Source organism: Salmo salar, chromosome 27, assembly GCF_965601325.2.
Source record: "Salmo salar chromosome 27, fSalSal1, whole genome shotgun sequence".
Lineage (NCBI taxonomy): Eukaryota > Metazoa > Chordata > Actinopteri > Salmoniformes > Salmonidae > Salmo > Salmo salar.
In genome coordinates, this window is record NC_138317.1 from 35407368 (window position 1) to 35431095 (window position 23728).

At 45.8% G+C, this 23728-nt stretch overlaps 1 protein-coding gene across 2 annotated transcripts; it reads left to right on the forward strand.

Annotated features, from left to right (window-relative positions):
* Positions 1-985: 985 nt before the first annotated feature.
* On the forward strand, positions 986-23509 carry LOC106588968 (protein tyrosine phosphatase type IVA 3). 2 transcript variants are annotated; one of them, XM_014178559.3, is made up of 6 exons: positions 986-1240; positions 2139-2741; positions 3606-3698; positions 19453-19583; positions 22559-22633; positions 22916-23509. In XM_014178559.3, the coding sequence occupies exons 2-6, from the start codon at positions 2637-2639 to the stop codon at positions 23031-23033; spliced, it is 522 nt and encodes a 173-aa protein (XP_014034034.1). In that variant the 5' UTR covers positions 986-1240; positions 2139-2636; the 3' UTR covers positions 23034-23509. The 2 variants fall into 2 exon arrangements, with proteins under 2 accessions (XP_014034034.1, XP_014034038.1); XM_014178563.3 differs by lacking the exon at positions 22559-22633 and having other exon boundaries at positions 22916-23179.
* The last annotated feature ends 219 nt before the right edge of the window (positions 23510-23728 follow it).

Genomic DNA, 23728 nt, shown 5'->3' on the forward strand with positions numbered 1-23728 from the left:
AGTCTGGCAAAGTACACTTCCAAGCAAGGGCTTTGGGATGGAGATGTAATATGGCAGTCGTGCAAACATATCTCATCAGCCACCTAGTGGAAGGGACTTTGTGAATCTGAGGCTCTTCCCCCTGTTGCCTCCATCAACCTCCAAATCTCACCAACATCAGCCGGCTCAGAGCACAAGTGGTCCTTGTTTGGGAACACACACAACAAAGCACGCAACAGGCTGACCAATACAAGGGTTGAAAAATTGGCGGCCATTCGGGCAAATTTGAGGCTTTTTGAGCCTGACAATGAGCCATCCTCAACAAGGTTGGAAAGTGACAGTGAAGATGAGGCCTCAGAGTCTGATGTTCAAGAGGTGGACATTGAGGAGGTCCAGGGAGAAGGCATGGAAGCCTGAGAGGAAGACAACCAAAGCTTTAGTTTCTAGACTATCATTTTACAGACGTATGTTGAAAAAGTTTTTGGGAGATGCGATGGATCATTCAATATTCCCTTTCTTTTGTTGTTCAGTGAAATCATCCTGTGTGAAGTCAACTCATTTAATTAATGTTCAATTCATAACTAAAAATAATTCCATTTTGTTTTCTTCAATTGGAAAGATTTAATCATTTGCAATTATGTATACTTATAAGGTAAAATAATTGTTTCTGTCCTCATTTGATATGGTAAATATATCCACTGCAAAAAAATATAAATTTCAATTGTATTAATATTCATTTGCATATATTCCCTTTAATTCCCACGGAGAGTTTCCACCTCTGAATATTCCCCAAAATGTGCAACCCTACTCTCTCATAACCTCAACGAACTCGGGCGACATGAATGCGTCAAGTAGCATAATAAATACAAGATTTAGTCGTGGCAGAAAGTTTAACACATTCCTCACAATGTTGATTTCGTGCTGCAAGTAAGCAACTTTTGGCGGTTTCAGCGAAATACTGAGATGAGAACTGAATAATGAAAATGGGGTGGAAAATATATATAGTTGGGGTGGCTCTCCCTCCCTCTCGTATATGAGTAGAGGAGGCTGTGTCTGCTTTGCTGTGATATGAGTTGCAGACCGACGGAGTGTAGCGGAGTAGGCTACAGTGTGCTACGTGCCATAAATCAAGTCTGAACTGTCTCAGCCGTCTCAACCGAGTCTGAGAAAAAGGCATTTTGCTGTCGGCTGTAGAGACTGTTTACCTCCTCTTATTCTCGTGGGAACAACAGGCTGAATTCCGATCAGGGAGCTGCGTAAGGTAAGCGCCACCGGGAGGGGATAGAGCAACGAGAGAGAGGTAGAGACTTGTTTGGCCACATAGATCTCTTCTCTCATTATAATCAGCGTGCGCTTGTTCTTCGAGGGTTATGTAGGGTTTATTATCGACCCTGTACAAACTGAAAGCTGTTCTGCAAGATAACTGTTTGGTCTGTCTGTGTCGTATTCATTATTCGAGGAGCAGTTGGAAGATTCGGTGGATGTGGACCAGAGCCATATTCTAAATATATGGCTATGATGTGGACTAGTATTATGTTTTGTTCACACCGGGAGTTTTAACTCGCCAGAGTGAACAAAGGTGCGCCTTTTTTTTGGGGGGGGGTCGTCTTTTTTTGATTGCACAGATTAATTTTATAACCTCAAAATATAATTCAATCTGTATAAGTGTGTGTGTCATCAATGCAATAATAATGTTATTATTGAATCAGGATGAATGTGGGCAATTGTAAAGAATGTTTTTCAAATGTTTAGTTTTTTTGCACACAAAAAAATATTGTAGTTGGTAGAGCAGATGATAAAGTCAGTTTTATGTGATATTTTTTTTAAATAATTGCCATGCTTGTTATTGTGTTTATTTACAGCATATCTAATGTAGCAAATGAGTTGGGGAAATGAAAACAGTGACTGGAGGTGAAATGAATGCCTTTGTTGCTCATTGAAACATTAGACCATTATTTGATGTTGCACATCATCAATCAGTTTATTTACATAGTGCTAGTTGGGGGAAGGAGAGAAAGCGAGGGAAACAACATCATTGTGTAATCAGTTCTATAGTCAGCCCTTCATCAGGAGGCAGCCAATGTCTTGTTTGTCTCAGATTTTATCAGGGGTAACTCTTTTCTGTCTTTCTTTGCCCCTTCCCCTTTGGCTCCACACAGTTTTACACCCTTGGCGCTGTGCTTTTGATGGCGTTCTTGCAGAAGACTGGAGACTACTGCCACGCTCAACATCCCAGAGCATAGGCTGATCCAGGGGAGGATGCCCACTGCTTTGCCTTCTCAGCCTACTACCCTGCACTGAAGGGCTCCCTGCCTCCCAGGACTCTCCACCCCCTTAGATCTCTCACCGTAAGACCCTCTCTCAGGAACTCTAATGGGGTGATTGGACTAACTATTCCACTACTCTTCAGTGAAAGCCCCAAGACCGTGGCTACGCTCTTCCTCATCTCAACCAACCATATTGACCCCAGAGGATTGACCAACCCGAGGACGGATCTTTTCAAAGGAGGGGAAAGGACTGAGAAGAGCTTTGAAGAGGAGTTTTCGGAGGAGTTTAGCCCACCAGCTACCGTGGCGTCCGTGGTCCACCAGTTTGTGTCCCCTGTGCGTCCCTGTCCGTGTTGCATTCGCCCCCCCAGCTGGGTAACGGTTGTCAACATGGCCCGTATGAACCGTCCTGCGCCGGCCGAGGTGTGCTACAAGAACATGCGGCTACTCATCACGCACAACCCCACCAACTCCACCCTGAACAGCTTCATCGAGGTGAGGAGTGCTCTATCCAACCCTCTCTTTCTCCCTTGTTCTTTTCACTCCTTTATCTCTCTCTCATCCTCCCTCCTATTTGTTCTCTCTCTCTCCCCGTGTTCTCTCTCTCTCTCCCCGTGTTCTCTCTCTCTCCCCGTGTTCTCTCTCTCTCCCCGTGTTCTCTCTCGCTCTCTCTCTCTCCCCGTGTTCTCTCTCGCTCTCTCTCTCTCCCCGTGTTCTCTCTCGCTCTCTCTCTCTCCCCGTGTTCTCTCTCTCTCTCTCCCCGTGTTCTCTCTCTCTCTCCCCGTGTTCTCTCTCTCTCTCTCCCCGTGTTCTCTCTCTCTCTCCCCGTGTTCTCTCTCTCTCTCCCCGTGTTCTCTCTCTCTCTGCGCTTTGGTTGCACTATTACATTATGTCGATACTGCTCCAAGCCCCTCCTCCCCACACTGTTTCTACACTGATAAAACTGCACCGAGTACAGAGGCAGGATAACAACAGTGCGCTCGCGGCTCCTGATTTCACAAAGCCTCCGTTTCTATGGCGACATGTCCTGGTGCCACCTTCGGACACCTGGCGGTGAGAGGAGTGTGCCGCACGGTCAGACAATAGCAGAACTACCGCTACCCTTCTCAGAACAACATGTGGGCCACAAGTGCGCTTTCAAAGTGTACCACGGACAGGCGGACAGACAGACGGACGCGGACAGACGGACAGACACAGACAAAACCGTTAAAAATAACTCAATCAGACTCCTGTTTATTTGTTTACTCCTGTTCTACCATATGAACATGTGCATGCAGACATATCGGCTATATTTGTATACCCTCCCCACACACACACAGTGTGAGTTACTTTTAACCTAACTTGCCCCCCTCCCTGTAGGACCTTAAGAAGTACGGAGCCACGACGGTGGTGAGAGTGTGTGAGGTCACCTATGACAAGGCTCCGTTGGAGAAGGACGGCATCACCGTGGTGGTGAGTACAGACCACAGTGTCACATGTCCCTCACATTTCCCTGTGAAGAGTAGAGGGGAGTGTCTCAGACAGGACTTCCCTTACTGATTCCCCCGAAAGACACGACGAGGGAGGGAAGGAGGGGGCAGAGTGTTATCAAACAAACTGCGCTGTGTTCAGTGGGGGCGGAGGTAGATGATGGGGGGGGGCAAATTCCTGGAGCACACCCGGTCCTTATATGCACATAAAAACAGACATGCATGCATAAATACTGATATACACCCAACATCCTGATAACAGCCAATACCCCTTCGAAGACTCATCAGGGTCACCCCTAAACACACAACTCTGACCAGTATCTGTATCTGAACTCGAAGACACACTGTTTCTGATTACCCATACGTCAACGTTCCATCGTTGCCATGGCAGCTGCAGAGCCCGGTTACTCCGCACGGCCTCCACATCTCCATTTTTTTCTCTCTCTCGTTACGTAAGCACTAATCTTGTTGCCAGACACTTCCACCCAAATGGGAGAAGAGTCTGGTGGACCAATGTGTCAAACTTGGCCTTTGTTAGCCGAATACAGAAAGATATTGGCTTTATCTCCCACAACAGACAATGATGACAAATACTTTACTCAGTAGGTCACCCCATTGAATTCTATGGTCACTCCCACTAAGGCCAACTTTTAATCGTTGATATCCCAGTCTTATATGCGCCGTGGGCAATAGCTTGGGGACGAGGTTAAGTAAACACAAGACCCTGGATTTTTGTTTATGTGAAGGACATACTTGGCTTTCTGCCAGAGCCCTGGAAAACATTGAGGATCATTGCAATTGGCAATAGCTCTCCAGCATCCAGAAAAACAGAAGTGAATGCCTGGGAGGGGGTAGCCTTTGTCTCGGGGGCGTTATACACCTCAAATATCTGAGGGGGTACAAAGTACGTGAGGACGGCTGGGGGGGATGTCCGGAGTGGGGCTAGGCCCCCTGTCCGGAAGTTGGAGAATTTAGAATTTTTCAAACACCTAAAACCGCTTTTTCCCTGCAGCTCTGCAGAGTGGTCACTAGCTGGCACAGCCACAAAGTCATACAATCTGATTCTAACCTTAACCACACTGCTAACCCTAATGCCTAACCTTAACCACACTGCTAACCTTAACCACACTGCTAACCCTAATGCCTAACCTTAACCACACTGCTAACCTTAACCACACTGCTAACCTTAACCACACTGCTAACCCTAATGCCTAACCTTAACCACACTGCTAACCCTAATGCCTAACCTTAACCACACTGCTAACCCTAATACCTAACCTTAACCACACTGCTAACCCTAATGCCTAACCCTAACCACACTGCTAACCCTAATACCTAACCTTAACCACACTGCTAACCCTAATGCCTAACCCTAACCACACTGCTAACCCTAATGCCTAACCTTAACCACACTGCTAACCCTAATGCCTAACCCTAACCACACTGCTAACCCTAATGCCTAACCTTAACCACACTGCTAACCCTAATGCCTAACCCTAACCACACTGCTAACCCTAATGCCTAACCCTAACCACACTGCTAACCCTAATGCCTAACCTTAACCACACTGCTAACCCTAATGCCTAACCTTAACCACACTGCTAACCCTAATGCCTAACCTTAACCACACTGCTAACCCTAATGCCTAACCTTAACCACACTGCTAACCCTAATGCCTAACCTTAACCACACTGCTAAACCTAATGCCTAACCTTAACCACACTGCTAACCTTAACCACACTGCTAACCTTAACCACACTGCTAACCCTAATGCCTAACCTTAACCACACTGCTAACCCTAATGCCTAACCTTAACCACACTGATAACCCTAATACCTAACCTTAACCACACTGCTAACCCTAATGCCTAACCTTAACCACACTGCTAACCCTAATGCCTAACCTTAACCACACTGCTAACCCTAATGCCTAACCTTAACCACACTGCTAACCCTAATGCCTAACCCTAACCACACTGCTAACCCTAATGCCTAACCCTAACCACACTGCTAACCCTAATGCCTAACCTTAACCACACTGATAACCCTAATACCTAACCTTAACCACACTGATAACCCTAATGCCTAACCTTAACCACACTGCTAACCCTAATGCCTAACCCTAACCACACTGCTAACCCTAATGCCTAACCTTAACCACACTGCTAACCCTAATGCCTAACCCTAACCACACTGCTAACCCTAATGCCTAACCCTAACCACACTGCTAACCCTAATGCCTAACCTTAACCACACTGCTAACCCTAATGCCTAACCTTAACCACACTGCTAACCCTAATGCCTAACCTTAACCACACTGCTAACCCTAATGCCTAACCTTAACCACACTGCTAACCCTAATGCCTAACCTTAACCACACTGCTAACCCTAATGCCTAACCTTAACCACACTGCTAACCCTAATGCCTAACCCTAACCACACTGCTAACCTTAACCACACTGCTAACCTTAACCACACTGCTAACCTTAACCACACTGCTAACCTTAACCACACTGCTAACCTTAACCACACTGCTAACCCTAATGCCTAACCCTAACCACACTGCTAACCCTAATGCCTAACCTTAACCACACTGCTAACCCTAATGCCTAACCTTAACCACACTGCTAACCCTAATGCCTAACCTTAACCACACTGCTAACCCTAATGCCTAACCCTAACCACACTGCTAACCCTAATGCCTAACCCTAACCACACTGCTAACCCTAATGCCTAACCTTAACCACACTGATAACCCTAATACCTAACCTTAACCACACTGATAACCCTAATGCCTAACCTTAACCACACTGCTAACCCTAATGCCTAACCCTAACCACACTGCTAACCCTAATGCCTAACCTTAACCACACTGCTAACCCTAATGCCTAACCCTAACCACACTGCTAACCCTAATGCCTAACCCTAACCACACTGCTAACCCTAATGCCTAACCTTAACCACACTGCTAACCCTAATGCCTAACCTTAACCACACTGCTAACCCTAATGCCTAACCTTAACCACACTGCTAACCCTAATGCCTAACCTTAACCACACTGCTAACCCTAATGCCTAACCTTAACCACACTGCTAACCCTAATGCCTAACCTTAACCACACTGCTAACCCTAATGCCTAACCCTAACCACACTGCTAACCTTAACCACACTGCTAACCTTAACCACACTGCTAACCTTAACCACACTGCTAACCCTAATGCCTAACCCTAACCACACTGCTAACCCTAATGCCTAACCCTAACCACACTGCTAACCCTAATGCCTAACCTTAACCACACTGCTAACCCTAATGCCTAACCTTAACCACACTGCTAACCCTAATGCCTAACCTTAACCACACTGCTAACCCTAATGCCTAACCTTAACCACACTGCTAACCCTAATGCCTAACCTTAACCACACTGCTAACCCTAATGCCTAACCTTAACCACACTGCTAACCTTAACCACACTGCTAACCTTAACCACACTGCTAACCTTAACCACACTGCTAACCCTAATGCCTAACCCTAACCACACTGATAACCCTAATACCTAACCTTAACCACACTGCTAACCCTAATGCCTAACCCTAACCACACTGCTAACCCTAATGCCTAACCCTAACCACACTGCTAACCCTAATGCCTAACCTTAACCACACTGCTAACCCTAACCACACTGCTAACCCTAATGCCTAACCCTAACCACACTGCTAACCCTAATGCCTAACCCTAACCACACTGCTAACCCTAATGCCTAACCCTAAACTTAAATTAAGATTTTTAAAAAAGCACAATTTTGTCATAAAGTTTTATGATAGAGCCAATCTTGACTTTGCAGCTGGCCCATCTAACGCCCAGTTCTGCCTCCAGGGCAAGATTCACATTTTATTTGTCACGTGCCGAATACAACAGTGAAATGCTTACTTACAAGCCCTTAACCTACAATGCTTTAAGAAGTTAAGAAAAAAAATACAAATAAGTGTACATTTTTTTTAGTAAAGTAACAAATAACTAAACGGCAGACGTAAAATAACAAGCGAGGCTATATACAGGGGGTTACCAGTGTGGGGGTACCGGTTAGTCGAGGTAGTATGTACATGAAGAGTTTAAGTGACTATGCATAGATTATAAACAGAGAGTAGCAGCAGTGTAAAAGAAGGCTCTGGGTAGCCCTTTGATTAGCTGTTCAGGAGTCTTATGGCTTGGGGGTAGAAGCTGTTAAGAAGCCTTTTGGACCTCGACATGGCGCTCCGGTACCGCTTGCCGTACGGTAGCAGAGAGAACAGTCTATGACTACGGTGGCTGGAGTCTTTGACAATTTTTAGGCCTTTCTCTGACACCGCCTGATATAGAGGTCCTGGTTGGTAGGAAGCTTGGCCCCAGTGATGTACTGGGCCGTATGTTCTAGCCTCTGTAGTGCCTTGCGGTCGAAGGCCGAGCAGTTGCCATACAAGGCAGTGCTGGAACCAGTCAGGGTGCTCTCGATGGTGCAGCTGTAGAACCTTTTGAGGATCTGAGGAACCATACCAAATCTTTTCAATCTCCTGAGGGGGAATAGGTTTTGTCGTGCCCTCTTCACAACTGTTTTAGTGTGTTTGGACCATGATAGTTTGTTGGTGATGTGGACACCAAGGAACTTGAAGCTCTCAACCTATTCCACTACAGCCCTGTCGATGAGAATGGGGGTGTGCTCGGTCTTCCTTTTCCTGTAGTCCACAATCATCTCCTTTGCCTTGATCACATTGAGGGAGAGGTTATTGTCCTGGCACCACACGACCAGGTCTCTGAACTCCTCCCTATAGGCTGTCTCATCGGTGATCAGGCCTACCACTGTTGTGTCATCGGCAAACTTGATGTTGGAGTCGTGCCTGGCCATGCAGTCATGAGTGAACAGGGAGTGCAGGAGGGGACTGAGCACGCACCCCTGAGGGGCCCCCATGTTGAGGATCAGCGTTGCGGATGTGTTGTTCCCTACCCTGCTAGAAAAACAATCCTGTAGCTTAGCATATGCTTCATCTGGCCACTTTCTTATTGACCAAGTCACTGGTGCTTCCTGCTTTAGTTTTTGCTTGTAAGCAGGAATCAGGAGGATAGAATTATGTTCAGATTTACCAAATGGAGGGCGAGGGAGAGCTTTGTACGCGTCTCTGTGTGGAGGAAAGGTGGTCTAGAGTTTATTTTATTTTTTCCCCCCCTCTGATTGCACATTTAACATGCTCATAGAAATGAGGTGAAACTGATTTGAGTTTTCCTGCATTAAAGTCCCCAGCCACTAGGCGTGCCGCCTCTGGATGAGCGTTCTCCTGTTTGCTTATGGCCATATACAGCACATTGAGTGCGGTCTTAGTGCCAGCATCGGTCTGTGGTGGTATATACACAGCTATGAAAAATATAGATGTAAATAGACCGCTCCTGCTGTCTCTAGAGAGTTGAAAACAGCAGGTCTGGGACAGGTGGCACGTCCGGTGAACAGGTCAGGGTTCCATAGCCACAGGCAGAACAGTTGAAACTGGAGCAGCAGCACGGCCAGGTGGACTGGGGACAGCAAGGAGTCATCAGGCCAGGTAGTCCTGAGGCATGGTCCTAGGGCTCAGGTCCTCCGAGAGAGAGAAGGAAAGAGAGAATTAGAGAGAGCATACATAAATTCAAACAGGACACCGGATAAGACAGGAGAAATACTCCAGATATAACAGACTGACCCTAGCCCTCCGACACATAAACTACTGCAGCATAAATACTGGAGGCTGAGACAGGAGGGGTCGGGAGACACTGCGGCCCCATCTGACGATACCCCGGACAGGGCCAAACAGGCAGGACATAATCCCACCCACTTTGCCAAAGCACAGCGCCCACACCACTAGAGGGATATCTTCAACCACCAACTTACCATCCTGAGACGAGGCCGAGTATAGCCCACAAAGATCTCCGCCACGGCACAACCCAAGGGACGGGCGCCAACCCAGACAGGAAGATCACGTCAGTGACTCAACACACTCAAGTGACGCACCCCTCCTAGGGACGGCATGGAAGAGCACCAGTAAGCCAGTGACTCAGCCCCTGTAATAGGGTTAGAGGCAGAGAATCCCAGTGGAGAGAGGGGAACCGGCCAGGCAGAGACAGCAAGGGTGGTTCGTTGCTCCAGTGCCTTTCCGTTCACCTTCACACTCCTGGGCCAGACTACACTCAATCATAGGACCTACTGAAGAGATGAGTCTTCAATAAAGACTTAAAGGTTGAGACCAAGTCTGCGTCTCTCACATGGATAGGCAGACCATTCCATAAAAATGGAGCTCTATAGGAGAAAGCCCTGCCTCCAGCTGTTTGCTTAGAAATTCTAGGGACAGTAAGGAGGCCTGCGTCTTGTGACCGTAGCGTACGTGTAGGTTTGTACGGCAGGACCAAGTCGGAAAGATCGGTAGGAGCAAGCCCATGTAATGCTTTGTAGGTTAGCAGTAAAACCTTGAAATCAGCCCTTGCCTTAACAGGAAGCCAGTGTAGAGAGGCTAGCACTGGAGTAATATGATCACATTTTTTGGTTCTATTCAAGATTTTAGCAGCCGTGTTTAGCACCAACTGAAGTTTATTTAGTGCTTTATCTGGGTAGCCGGAAAGTAGAGCATTGCAGTAGTCTAACCTAGAAGTGACAAAAGCATGGATACATTTTTCTGCATCATTTTTGGACAGAAAGTTTCAGATTTTTGCAATGTTACATAGATGGAAAAAAGCTGTCCTTGAAACAGTCTTGATATGTTCGTCAAAAGAGAGCTCAAGGTCCAGAGTAACACCGAGATCCTTCAGTTTTGAGACGACTGTACAACTATCAAGATTAATTGTCAGATTCAACAGAAGATCTCTTTGTTTCTTGGGACCTAGAACAAGCATCTCTGTTTTGTCCGAGTTTAAAAGTAGAACATTTGAAGCCATCCACTTCCTTATGTCTGAAACACATGCTTCCAGCGAGGGCAATTTTCAGGCTTCACCATGTTTCATCGAAATGTACAGCTGTGTGTCATCCGCATAGCAGTGAAAGTTAACATTATGTTTCCGAATTACATCACCAAGAGGTGAAATATATAGTGAAAACAATAGTGGTCCTGAAACAGAACCTTGAGGAACACCAAAATGTACAGTTGATTTGTCGGAGGACAAACCATCCACAGAGACAAACTGATATCTTTCTGACAGATAAGATCTAAACCAGGCCAGAACTTGTCCGTGTAGACCAATTTGGGTTTCCAACCTCTCCAAAAGAATGTGGTGATCGATGGTATCAAAAGCAGCACTAAGGTCTAGGAGCACGAGGACAGATGCAGAGCCTCGGTCTGACGCCATTAAAAGGTAATTTGCCACCTTCACAAGTGCAGTCTTAGTGCTTTGATGCGGTCTACATTGTTTATCTTCAGGAAGGCAGTGAGTTGCTGCGCAACAGCTTTTTCAATTTTCTTTGAGAAGAATGGGAGATTCGATATAGGCCTATAGTTTAAAAAAAAATATTTTCTGGGTCAAGGTTTGGCTTTTTCGAGAGAGGCTTCATTACTGCCACTTTTAGTGAGTTTGGTACACATCCGGTGGATAGAGAGCTGTTTATTATGTTCAACATAGGAGGGCCAAGCACAGGAAGCAGCTCTTTCAGTAGTTTAGTTGGAATAGGGTCCAGTATGCAGCTTGAAGGTTTAGAGGCCATGCTTATTTTCATCATTGTGTCAAGAGATCTAGTACTAAAACACTAGCCTGTGTTTTAGTAGCCTGAAATGGTTTCTTGGTAGCTAGTTGGCTGGGCTAGCTAAAGCCAACTTCATACATTTGCTAGGTGGCTAGTAGTATTACAGATACATTTATTTTATTTTAAACAGGACAAATCTGAGGGAGCACGTGTCCCTGTGCCCCCTATGGGAATGACACCTCCGCTACCTCCCACCCTCTCCTTTATCTCTGTTGGGGAAATCTGGAGAGATCTAGTCAAAGGGCTTGTACTCTATTAAGCAATCAGCTGTCCAGTGCCCCAAAATATCGACAACAACAATGAAGCTAGGGCCAGACAGATGGATAGAGCTGTACTCTGTTATCATAGCTCTATCTGTCTGGCCTGCAGGGTGTTTTGCCTAGAACTCCACTCACATGGACAGAGACCTGGGAGGATGGCTGTTCTTCATAAAGGCTGCTTCAACTGTTGAATAACTGTTGTAATAGTGAAGAAACAGGTGATGTAACGTTTTTCAGTTGAAGTGTAAACTCAGTTGGGATATCACTGTTAACTAGGAATTGATTATAGTGAATTGTATGTTTATTTAATGTCTCCACTGCGATTTGATGTTCTGGAGGCTGTGAGTTGCCTTGGCTACAGGATTTCACAGCTAGGGTCTCATAATTGGATAGTTAATGTGAACGGTGTGTTCTGTGTTGAGAGCATGGTATTGGAGCAGGTCATCTTGTATCTATGACATTCTAAAAAGCATTCCGAGGTCACGTTGACCGGAACGGAACCCTGGGGCTGTGTGTGTGTGTGTGTGTGTGTGTGTGTGTGTGTGTGTGTGTGTGTGTGTGTGTGTGTGTGTGTGTGTGTGTGTGTGTGTGTGTGTGCGTGCCAGCATGCGACGTGCGCGCGCACGTGTGATCATACCTCGTTTCCGAAGTAGGCCAGTGCTGCTGTTCCTGCCCTGTTGAGCCCATATTACCTCAGCCAACATCATGCAGCAGCTTACAACATGTACTACACTGCAGATATTTAGGCTTCAGGAGCTGATGCTAGAAAGCCTAGGAAAACAGTAAGACACAGCCCAAGGCAAATAAACAGCCTAACCCCCAAATGAGAGATGGTCTGTTTTGGTGGTGGCTGCCGCCCCAGCTGCCTGGTAGGGATTATGTGTGTGTGCGTGCGTGCGTACGTGTGTGTGGGGGTAAGAGGCTCTTGGTCTCTTCTTCCTCATCAAAGGCCAACTCCCTCCTCTCTTAGGTGTTACTATGGTAATTCCACACTGTTTACTATAAATTACACACCTACAGCTAAACTACCAGTCAAAAGTTTGGACACACCTACTCATTCCAGGGTTTTTCTTTATTTTTACTATTTTCTACATTGTAGAATAATAGTGAAGAAATACAAATTATGACATAACACATGGAATCATGTAGTAAGCAAAAAAGTTTTTAAAGAAATCAAAATATATTTGAGATTCTTCAAAGTAGCCACCCTTTGCCTAGATGACAGCTTTGCACACTCTTGGCATTCTCTCAACCAGCTTCATGAGGTATTCATCTGGAATGCATTTCAATAATTCCGAAGATTATTCCTATTGGTAAAATACCATGTCCATATTATGGCAAGAACAGCTCAAATAAGCAAAGAGAAACGACAGTCCATCATTACTTTAAGACATGAAGGTCAGTCAATCCGGAAAATTTCAAGAACTTGAACGTTTCTTCAAGTGCAGTCGCAAAAACCATCAAGCGCTATGATGAAACTGGCTCTCATGAGGAACGCCACAGGAAAGGAAGACTGAGTTTCCTCTGCTGCAGAGGATAAGTTCATTAGAGTTACCAGCCTCAGAAATTGCAGCCCCAGTAAATGCTTCACAGAGTGTGACAGACACATCTGTCAGATGATCTCCGCATGTGTGGTTCCCACCGTAAAGCATGGAGGAGGAGGTGTGATGGTGTGGGGGTGCTTTGCTGGTGACACTGTCAGTGATTTATTTAGAATTCAAGGCACACTTAACCAGCATGGCTACCGCAGCATTCAGCAGCGATACGCCATCCCATCTAGTTTGCGCTTAGTGGGACTATCATTTGTTTTTCAACAGTACAAAGACCCAAAACACCTCCAAGCTGTGTAAGGGCTATTTGACAGAGAAGGAGAGGGATGGAGTGCTGCATCAGATGACCTGGCCTCCACAATCACCCGACCTCAACCCAATTGAGATGGTTTGGGATGAGTTGGACTGCAGAGGGAAGAAAAAGCAGCCAACAAGTGTTCAGCGTATGTGGGAACTCCTTAAAGACTGTTGGAAAAGCATTCCAGGTGAAGCTGGTTGGGAGAATGCCAAGAGTGTGCAATGTTGTCAAGGCAAAGGGTGGCTACTTTGAAGAATGTAAAATCTAAAATATATTTTGATTTGTTTAACACTTTTTTGGTTACTACATGATTCCATATGTGTTATTTCATAGTTGTGATGTCTTCACTATTATTCTACAATGTAGAAAATAGTAAACATTAAAAAAAACCTGGAATGAGTAGGTGTGTCCAAACTTTTGACTGGTACTGTATGTGGGACTATTGTTGAGAGGTATGCGTTAGTGATGCATTTTAAACGCTCCCCAGACAGCCAGCCAGGTTTGTCCCTCCCTCCCTGGAGATCAACAGGGCCTGGGTCCAGACCACTGTAGCTGATACTGTAGATCAACAGGCCCTGGGTCCAGACCACTGTAGCTGATACTGTAGATCAACAGGGCCTGGGTCCAGACCACTGTAGCTGATACTGTAGATCAACAGGCCCTGGGTCCAGACCACTGTAGCTGATACTGCAGATCAACAGGGCCTGAGTCCAGACCACTGTGGCTGATACTGTAGATCAACAGGGCCTGAGTCCAGACCACTGTAGCTGATACTGTAGATCAACAGGCCCTGGGTCCAGACCACTGTAGCTGATACTGTAGATCAACAGGGTCTGGGTCGAGACCACTGTGGCTGATACTGTAGATCAACAGGGTCTGGGTCGAGACCACTGTGGCTGATACTGTGACTAGATCAACAGGGCCTGGGTCCAGACCACTGTGGCTGATACTGTGACTAGATCAACAGGGCCTGGGTCCAGACCACTGTGGCTGATACTCATTCCAAAATCATGGGAGTTGCCCCCCCCCCCCCCCCCCTCTTGCTGCTACAACAGCCTCCACTCTTCTGGGAAGGGTTTCCGCTAGATGTTGGAACATTGCTGCTGGGTCATGCTTCCATTCAGCCACGATCATTAGTGAGGTCGTGCACTTATGTTGGGCGATTAGGCCTGGCTCATAGTCGGTGTTCCAATTCATCCTAAAGGTGTTGAAGTCCGGGCTCTGTGCAGGCCATTCAAGTTCTTCCACACCGAACTTGCCAATCATTTCTGTATGGACCTCATTTGTGCATGGGGGCATTGTCATGCGGAGATAGGAAAGGGCCTTTCCCAAACTGTTGCTACAAAGTTGGAAGCACAGAATCATCTAGAATGTCATTGTATGCTGTAGCATTAAGATTTCCCTTCACTGGAATTATGGGGCCTAGCCCGAACCATGAAGAAAAGCCCCAGACCATTACTCCTCGTCCACCAAACTTTACAGTTCGCACTATACATTCGGGCAGGTAGTGTTCTCCTGGCGTCCGCCAAACCCAGATTTGTCCGTCGTAAGCTTGACTCATCACTCCAGAGAACGCTCTTCCACTGCTCCAGAGTCCAATGGCGGGGACCTTTACACCGCTCCAGCCGACGCTTGGCATTGCGCATGGTGATCTTAGGCTTGTGTGCGGCTGCTCGGCCGTGGAAACCAATTTCATGAAGCTCCAGACAAACAGTTCTTGTGCTGACGTTGCTTCCAGAGGCAGTTTGGAACTCTGTAGTAAGTGTTGCAACTGAGGACTGATGATTTTTAAGCGCTTCAGCACTTGGCGGTCCTGTTCTGTGAGCTGGTGTGGCCACTTTGCGGCTGAGCTGTTGCTCCACTTCAAAATACCAGCACTTACAGTTGATCGGTTCAGTTCTAGCAGGGCAGAAATTTGACGAACTGACTTGTTGGAAAGGTGGCATCCTATGACTGTGCCATGTCAAAAGTCACTGAGCTCTTCAGTAAGGCCATTCTACTGCCAATGTTTGTCTATTGAGATTTCATAGCTGTGTGCTTGATTTTATACACCTGTCAGCAACGGGCGTGACTGAAATAGCCGAATCCACTAATTTGAAGGGGTGTCCACATACTTTTATTCAGTGCCTTCGGAAAGTATTCAGACCCCTTCTAAAATGTATTAAATACTTTTTCCCCTCATCAATCTCCACAAAATACCCTAAAATGACAAAAAAAAACTTTTTATGTATATATATTTTTTAAACATACAGTTGAAGTTTACCTACACCTTAGCCAAATACATTTAAACCTAGTAAAAATTCCCTGTCTTAGGTCAGTTAGGATCACCACTTTATTTTAAGAATGTGAAATGTCAGAATAATAGTAGAGAATGATTTATTTCAGATTTTATTTTCTTTCATCACATTCCCTGTGGGTAAGAAGTTTACATGCACTCAATTAGTATTTGGTAGCATTGCCTTTAAAATTGTTTAACTTGGGTCAAATGTTTCGTGTAGCCTTCCACAAGCTTCCCAGAATAAGTTGGGTGCATTTTTGGCCCATTCCTCCTGACAGAGCTGGTGTAACTGAGTCAGGTTTGTAGGCATCCTTGCTCGCACACGCTTTTTCAGTTCTGCCCACAAATTTTCTATAGGATTGAGGTCAGGGCTTTGTGATGGCCACTCCAATACCTTGACTTTGTTGTCCTTAAGCCATTTTGCCACAACTTTGGAAGTATGCTTGGGGTCACTGTCCATTTGGAAGACCCATTTGTGACCAAGCTTTAACTTCCTGACTGATGTCTTGAAATGTTGCTTCAATATATCTACATAATTTTCCTGCTTCATGATGCCATCTATTTTGTGAATTGCACAAGTCCCTCCTGCAGCAAAGCACCCCCACAACATGATGCTGCCACCCCGTGCTTCACGGTTGGGATGGTGTTCTTCGGCTTGCAAGCTTCCCCCTTTTTCCTCCAAACATAACGATGGTCATTATGGCCGAACAGTTCTATTTTTGTTTCATCAGACCAGAGGACATTTCTCCAAAAAAGTACGATCTTTGTCCCCATGTGGAGTTGCAAACCGTAGTCTGGCTTTTTTATGGCGGTTTTGGAGCAGTGGCTTCTTCCTTGCTGGGCGGCCTTTCAAGTTATGTCGATATAGGACTCGTTTTACTGTGGATATAGATACTTTTGTACCTGTTTCCTCCAGCATCTTCACAAGATCCTTTGCTGCTGTTCTGGGATTGATTTGCACTTTTCGCAGCAAAGTACGTTCATCTCTAGGAGACAGAATGCATCTCCTTCCTGAGCGGTATGACGACTGCGTGATTCCATGGTGTTTATACTTGCATACTATTGTTTGTACAGGTTAACGTGGTACCTTCAGGCATTTGGAAATTGCTCCCATGGATGAACCAGACTTGAGGTCTTAGCTGATTTCTATTGATTTTCCCATGATGTCAAGCAAAGAGGCACTGAGTTTGAAGGTAGGCACTGAAATGCATCCACAGGTACACCTCCAATAGGCTAACTTACATCATTTGAGTCAATCAGAAGATTATAAAGCCATGACATAAAGCCATGACAAGCTATTTAAAGGCACAGTCAACTTAGTGTATGTGAACTTCTGACCCACTGGAATTGTGATACAGTGAATTCTAATAGAAATAATCTATCTGTAAACAATTGTTGGAAAAAGTGCTTGTGTCAGGCACAAAGTAGATGTCCTAACCGACTTGCCAAAACTATAGTTTGTTAACAAGACATTTGTGGAGTGGTTGAACAACTTGTTTTTATGACTCCAACCTAAGTGTATGTAAACTTCCGACTTCAACTGTACCTTATTTACATAAGTATTCAGACCTTCTTTTGCTATGAGATTTGAAATTGAGCTCAGGGGCATCCTGTTTAAATTGATCATCCTTGATGTTTCTACTACTTGATTGGAGTCCACCTGTGATAAATTAAATTGATTGGACATGATTAAGAAAGGCAAACAATTGTCTTTATAAGGTCTCACAGTTGACAGTGCATGTCAGAGCAAAAACCAAGCCATGAGGTCGAAGGAATTGTCCGTAGAACTCCGAGACAGGATTGTGTCGAGGCACAAATCTAGGGGAAGGTACCAAAACATTTCTGCAGCATTGAATGTCCCCAAGGACAAGGTCGCTTCCATCATTCTTAAATGGAAGAAGTTTGGCCAAACTCAGCAATCGGGGGAGAAGGGTCAGGGAGGTGTCCAAGAACCCGATGGTCACTCTGACAGAGCTCCAGAGTTCCTCCGTGGAGATGGGAGAACCTTCCAGAAGGACAACCATCTCTGCAGCTTTCTACCAATCAGGCCTTTATGGTAGAGTGGTCAAAACGAAGCCACTACTCCATAAAAAGCACATGACAGCCTGTCTGGAGTTTGCCAAAAGGCAACTAAAGACTCTCAGACCATGAGAAACAACATTGAAATCTTGGGCCTGAAGCCAAGCATCACGTCTGGAGGAAACATGGCACCATCCCTACGGTGAAGCATGGTGGTGGCAGCATCATGCTGTGGGGATGTTTTTCCGCAGGAGTATTGTGTTAAAAAAATTCATCCATTTTAGAATAAGGCTGTAACTGTGGAAAATGTGAAGGGGTCTGAATACTTTCCGATTGCACTGTGTGTGTGTATGTATGTGTGTATATATGTATGTGTGTGTATATATGTATGTGTGTGTATATATATATATATATATATGTGTGTGTGTGTGTGTGTGTGTGTGTGTGTATATATGTATATATATATATGTGTGTGTGTGTGTGTGTGTGTGTGTGTGTATATATATATAAAATCTCTTGCTGCGCTTTGTAAACACAGATCTAAAATGAGAATTCACAAACGCATTCTATCAGCAGACTGCGCTCTAACTGATTTGTACTGTAGCTACTGTTCTCCGGTGCTTTTCTCTTTGTAGCCAGCCTATTTCTCAGGTAAAATGCAAGATTAACTTTTTAAGCAAAAAATGTGAAATATAGCTGGCTACATTATTTTTATGATAGGCCTACACATTAGACATATGGACATGCATAGTGTTAGCTTTTTCATTGTAAGCTCATTTACTTGTGGCTGCCAGCCAAATAGCATTGCACTTCTGTTTATTTTCTGCTGAATGTGTTGCACTAATGTATTTTCTGTTAAGGAAAACTATAGTTGCACGTCCCTGATCACTCTGTTGAGGAAACAAAACACTTTCAATATAAAACGCGACTCAGCTGGACTCACCTGCTCCCACTTTCTTCCGCTGTGCTATTTACTAACAAACACGTGACTGGATAAACTGTTCTGGGGAACTAAGTAAGCTTCATAATGTAAAATAATGTGACAGATGGAATGAAGAACACAATCTGCTTCATCTCCTAATGTATTACACAAGTTAACTGCAGATATTTACTTATAAAAAAAATCTACAAATATTAAAATGTATTGAAAAACGTCAAATAAATAGTTTCAATGGTATTGAGAAACCCTCCCAAATACCCTGGTATACTGTATATACGGTATACCGCCCAATCCTAGTATGCATGTCATTGCAGTGGCATGCAAACCAATGCTTTCACCACTGTGGTCACCTGAACTTTCATTTGAAACAACTTTGTGAAGCTTAGAAAATGACAACAGAGAACACTTCCAGTACAGTCAACACAACATTCCAAAGTGCTATGGATGAGATTCCAAACCTTACTATTTCCCAGGAGCATCGTGTCGTTAATGCTCCAACACATCGCAACGAAAGTAGATCTAGTGTTAATCTGCCAATCGTTTTCACAAGATTCTACATGTAAAATTGGTGCGCTAATTATGTTCAGAGGTGCTAAGTACTCTCAGCCAGCAAATGCTATTGGTGTGTCTGAGCCCTAAGGCCGCAGTCTATCTCTCTCTCCCCAGGACTGGCAGTTTGATGACGGCGCACCCCCTCCCTCTAAGGTGGTGGAGGACTGGCTGAGTCTGCTACGGTCCCGTTTCCTAGAGGATCCAGGCTGCTGCGTAGCTGTGCACTGTGTGGCTGGACTGGGCAGGTGAGGGGACCAGTTCAGTTGGTAGAGCATGGTGCTTGCAACACCAGGATAGTGGGTTTGATTCCCGGGACCACCTATATTTAAACTGTATGCACACATGACTGTAAGTCACTTTGGGTATATGCATCTGCTAAATGGCTATTATTATTATTGATACTCTGTATTAGGGGACCAGTAGGATGCTCTGTAATGAATAGACAACAGTGTTTGAGTATTCATGCATATCATTGCCTATAATCAGATCAAGGGGACATTTTTGATTTAAGGTTAACAAGGTATCACAGGGAAGAGGATCCAAAGAGGTTGTGTTGCCTGTCACTGAGCTTTGCACAGTGCTTACCAAGTTTATCTTCCAGTTGGTTAAACCTGGGTCAAGGGAGGCTCATTCTCACTGTACCCTCACCTCTCCAAGTTCAAGGATAGGATATGCACCTCTGGTTGCGTCCCGAGTGGCACCATTCCCTGTACACTATATATGGTGCCGTTTGGGACATACCCATTGTTAATCTCTAGGGAAAGGAAAAGGGTAAGACAGATAATGGCGGCGAGTGTCCTTCTAGCTCAGCGCTTCAGCGTGAGTTTTCCCAGTACCCACTCTTCCTCTACACAGCCACAATGAGGTAGCCTGGTAACCAAAGGAGTCGGCAAGAAATCACAAAAACATCTGGGACCAGACTAATGCGTAGCTGCCCACCCCATCAAACTGAACAACCTCTTCTAGACCTGTGTCTGTAGACTCAGACCCCCTCCCTGTCTCCCCTTCTCTCTGAGGGCTAGCTAGCTAGCCTAGCACTGGGCCAAAGTCAACACAAACAGTCCCCTTGGTGCCCCCGTGCTGCAGCAATTCAGTAATCCCACAGTATTATTAGAGGCACCGGGGGGTGAAGTCTGAAGACGAAACAGGAAGGAGGCATTTGTTTTTGCGGTCCCCTTTTCACTGTACGTACGCTGGGCTCTTTCCATGACCTTTTAGCTGGGATCAGGCCCGGCCCCAGTCGGAGCGGAGCAGGGGCCAATACCCTATAATTGAATCTGCTGTTCCATCCCATTCCATCTAGTGTTTATATCAGGCCCCAGACCAGCAGCCCAGTAACTAGAGATGACCCTGGATCCACCCCTCTGTCTGCAGCAGGGATAGGCTAACTTTCCCTCCTGTCGTTTTGAAGCTGTGAAGGGAGAAAGTGAGCCATTCTAGCTAGCAACCGCCCCACTGGGACAGTTGGTGTCGCTCCCCACTGGGACATGTTTTTGAACAATAGGACAGTATTATACTGATCAGACTTTGTGTAAACACAGTGTGGCTGCTGCTCTTCTTATTAGAGAGTGTGGCGCGCACGCACACACACACAAACAAACAGTACAACAGAATGTATTGGGGTAGAGTCATAAACCAAGTGACATGGGGGGAGGGGGCCCCCGCCCCTGGCAGTCTGGATTTGGGGGCAGTATAACCCTGGCAGTCTGGGTTTGGGGGCAGTATAACCCTGGCAGTCTGGGTTTGGGGGCAGTATAACCCTGGCAGTCTGGGTTTGGGGGCAGTATAACCCTGGCAGTTTGGGTTTGGGGGCAGTATAACCCTGGCAGTCTGGGTTTGGGGGCAGTATAACCCTGGCAGTCTGGGTTTGGGGGCAGTATAACCCTGGCAGTCTGGGTTTGGGGGCAGTATAACCCTGGCAGTCTGGGTTTGGGGGCAGTATAACCCTGGTAGTCTGGGTTTGGGGGCAGTATAACCCTGGCGGTCTGGGTTTGGGGGCAGTATAACCCTGGCGGTCTGGGGGCAGTATAACCCTGGCGGTCTGGGGGCAGTATAACCCTGGCGGTCTGGGGGCAGTATAACCCTGGCGGTCTGGGGGCAGTATAACCCTGGCGGTCTGGGGGCAGTATAACCCTGGCAGTCTGGGTTTGGGGGCAGAACAACCCCATCTCTGACGCACGTCTCCCTTCTCCCCAAGGAGCGAGGCTCAGCTTTTGAAAGGGTGCCAATGTTTTCTTGGCCAAACTTATTTATTTTCATACGTTTCAAATGGGAAAGACTATTTCAGCACCCTTTTTCTCTGAGCGAAGGCTCACTAAGAGGGGGTTGCAGGCTTAAGTTTAGGTTAAGTGTTTTGGATTTGTGTGTCTAACAGTAAAAATCTTAATGGCCCATGATTGATTTGTTTTGAAACGTTCACAGACTATTATGTTCCTGGTTATTCTGAGAATTGCCATGTTTTTGTGGCGACTTACACATCTTTATCCCCGCTCCTCATTAAAAAGACCCAAAACTCTGAGGTTATGGCGGAACGAGCCCCCTTCCCTTAACCCTATTAGTAAGCAGTGTTGCGCTAAAGCTTTTGTGGATTAAACAGGTTAGTGGAAGTTTGTCTGGCTGAAAGCACATAGCTCTGTCTGTACCTTGTAAGGGATGCTCTGTTTGAGAAGGTTGTGTATGGGAGTGCACACACACACAGCCATTGTCTCACACTTTGCCTTTCTATGTCCCACACACTGGGGGGAAGTTTTCATCTGGGTACACATCTAGCTTTTCCTTCCCCAATCCTAACCATAACCATTAGTGGTGGAAATGCTAAACTGATCCCAGATCAGCATCTAGCAGCAACTTCACCCTCCATGTCCCAAGCTTTCACTGTTTCTTGTAAAGGGCACCACTAACCAGCTGTACTTTGGCCCTAGTATTCTGGAGGAGTCACTGTCCTATCCAGCCACAGGTTGTTCTGTTCTGTACAGTAAGGTATAGCAGGGTGTCCCCTACCATTTGTATAGTTGGCCTTAGCCCCCTATCTATCCTCTCCTCTATTGTACCCTGCCTAAAATAATTTGGTTTAAATTTTGGTGCCGGAGGGCCTGAATGAAGCTTAGGGACCCTTTGCATTCCATCTGGAAAGGAATCTAAGAAAGAAAATCATCTTTCTATATCAGTTAGTGAAGTGATTGTTTCTGACTGGCCTGCTGTGGATGTTCTGTCTTGGCAGAGCCCCGGTACTGGTGGCGTTGGCACTGATCGAGAGTGGTATGAAATATGAGGACGCCATCCAGTTTATCAGACAGTGAGTATCTCTCACTATCTTTCCGTCTCTGTTCTTCTCTTCTGTATTCTGCCAAACTCTCTTGATCTACTGCGGTCATGTTATGAAACGTGTTGCTCTTGGGTAATATTGCGTTCATTGTCATGGCTGTCAGACACACCTTTTTTGGCTGATTTAAAAGCGTGTTATGAACAAGTGGCCCTGTTATTAGAGAGGATATGAACCTCTTCAGATGAGGTCTGTTGAGCTCAGTTCTCTTACTGTAGTTACTTCTTGAATATCCATGTTTTTTTTGTTTTCCAGGAAGCGCCGAGGGGCGATCAACAGCAAGCAGCTGACCTACCTGGAGAAGTACCGACCCAAACAGAGACTGCGCTACAAAGACCCACACATCTTCAAGAACAAGTGCTGCGTCATGTGACCCCCCCCAACCCCTCTCCTGCTCAGCCAATCAACTGCCTGCCACCGACTGATCTGACCCCGACAGACGAGTCCACAGCCAATGCACTTTGACTGAACTTTTGAGAACTATTGGATTTATAAATCATGAACTGACCTGAGCAGCTCCACCAAAGGGTGTGATGTCTCCCTGGTGCCTAACGACAGCGCTTACTGAGGGGGTCGATGGATCCAGCCAAGACCTCCTTGAATCTGACTTTTTATCCAAGAGCCAGGTGAAGGTAGCTTGGAATGGATGGTGGACGTGGCATAGGACGTTGACTCTCGCCACATTGAACTCCATCATAACCATTGGGTGGTGCCTCGCCGCAAATGACTTGACTTGGTAATTGTACCTCCAACACCCCTTGCTACCAAACGGTGGTAGCGCCTCAACTCATGGTCTGAAAGACAGCCAGCTTTAGCTGTATGAATATAAAACCAATGTGAATCATGGGATTTTTTGTTTTTTGTGCCTGGTTGCCCCTTTTCCTCCCTGCCTAGAGTAGGTACTGGCCTGTTCAGTCCTTGTTCCAATGACCTGATGTTTACTGTAATATATTTTTGTCATGATGCCCTTTTCTAGCTTGAATATTCAGTGGGCTTGCAGATGAGAACAGAGGGGTTAGGATGGTTACAGGAAAAGGGTGGGGTGCACTTGGATGATAACCAACAGGT

Coding starts and splice junctions, on each gene's coding strand:
- LOC106588968 (XM_014178559.3), top strand. CDS start 2,637: ATGGCCCGTATGAACCGTCCTGCGCCGGCCGAGGTGTGCTACAAGAAC. Junction 2,742..3,605: donor CCCTGAACAGCTTCATCGAG/GTGAGGAGTGCT, acceptor CCCTCCCTGTAG/GACCTTAAGAAGTACGGAGC. Junction 3,699..19,452: donor AGGACGGCATCACCGTGGTG/GTGAGTACAGAC, acceptor CTCTCTCCCCAG/GACTGGCAGTTTGATGACGG.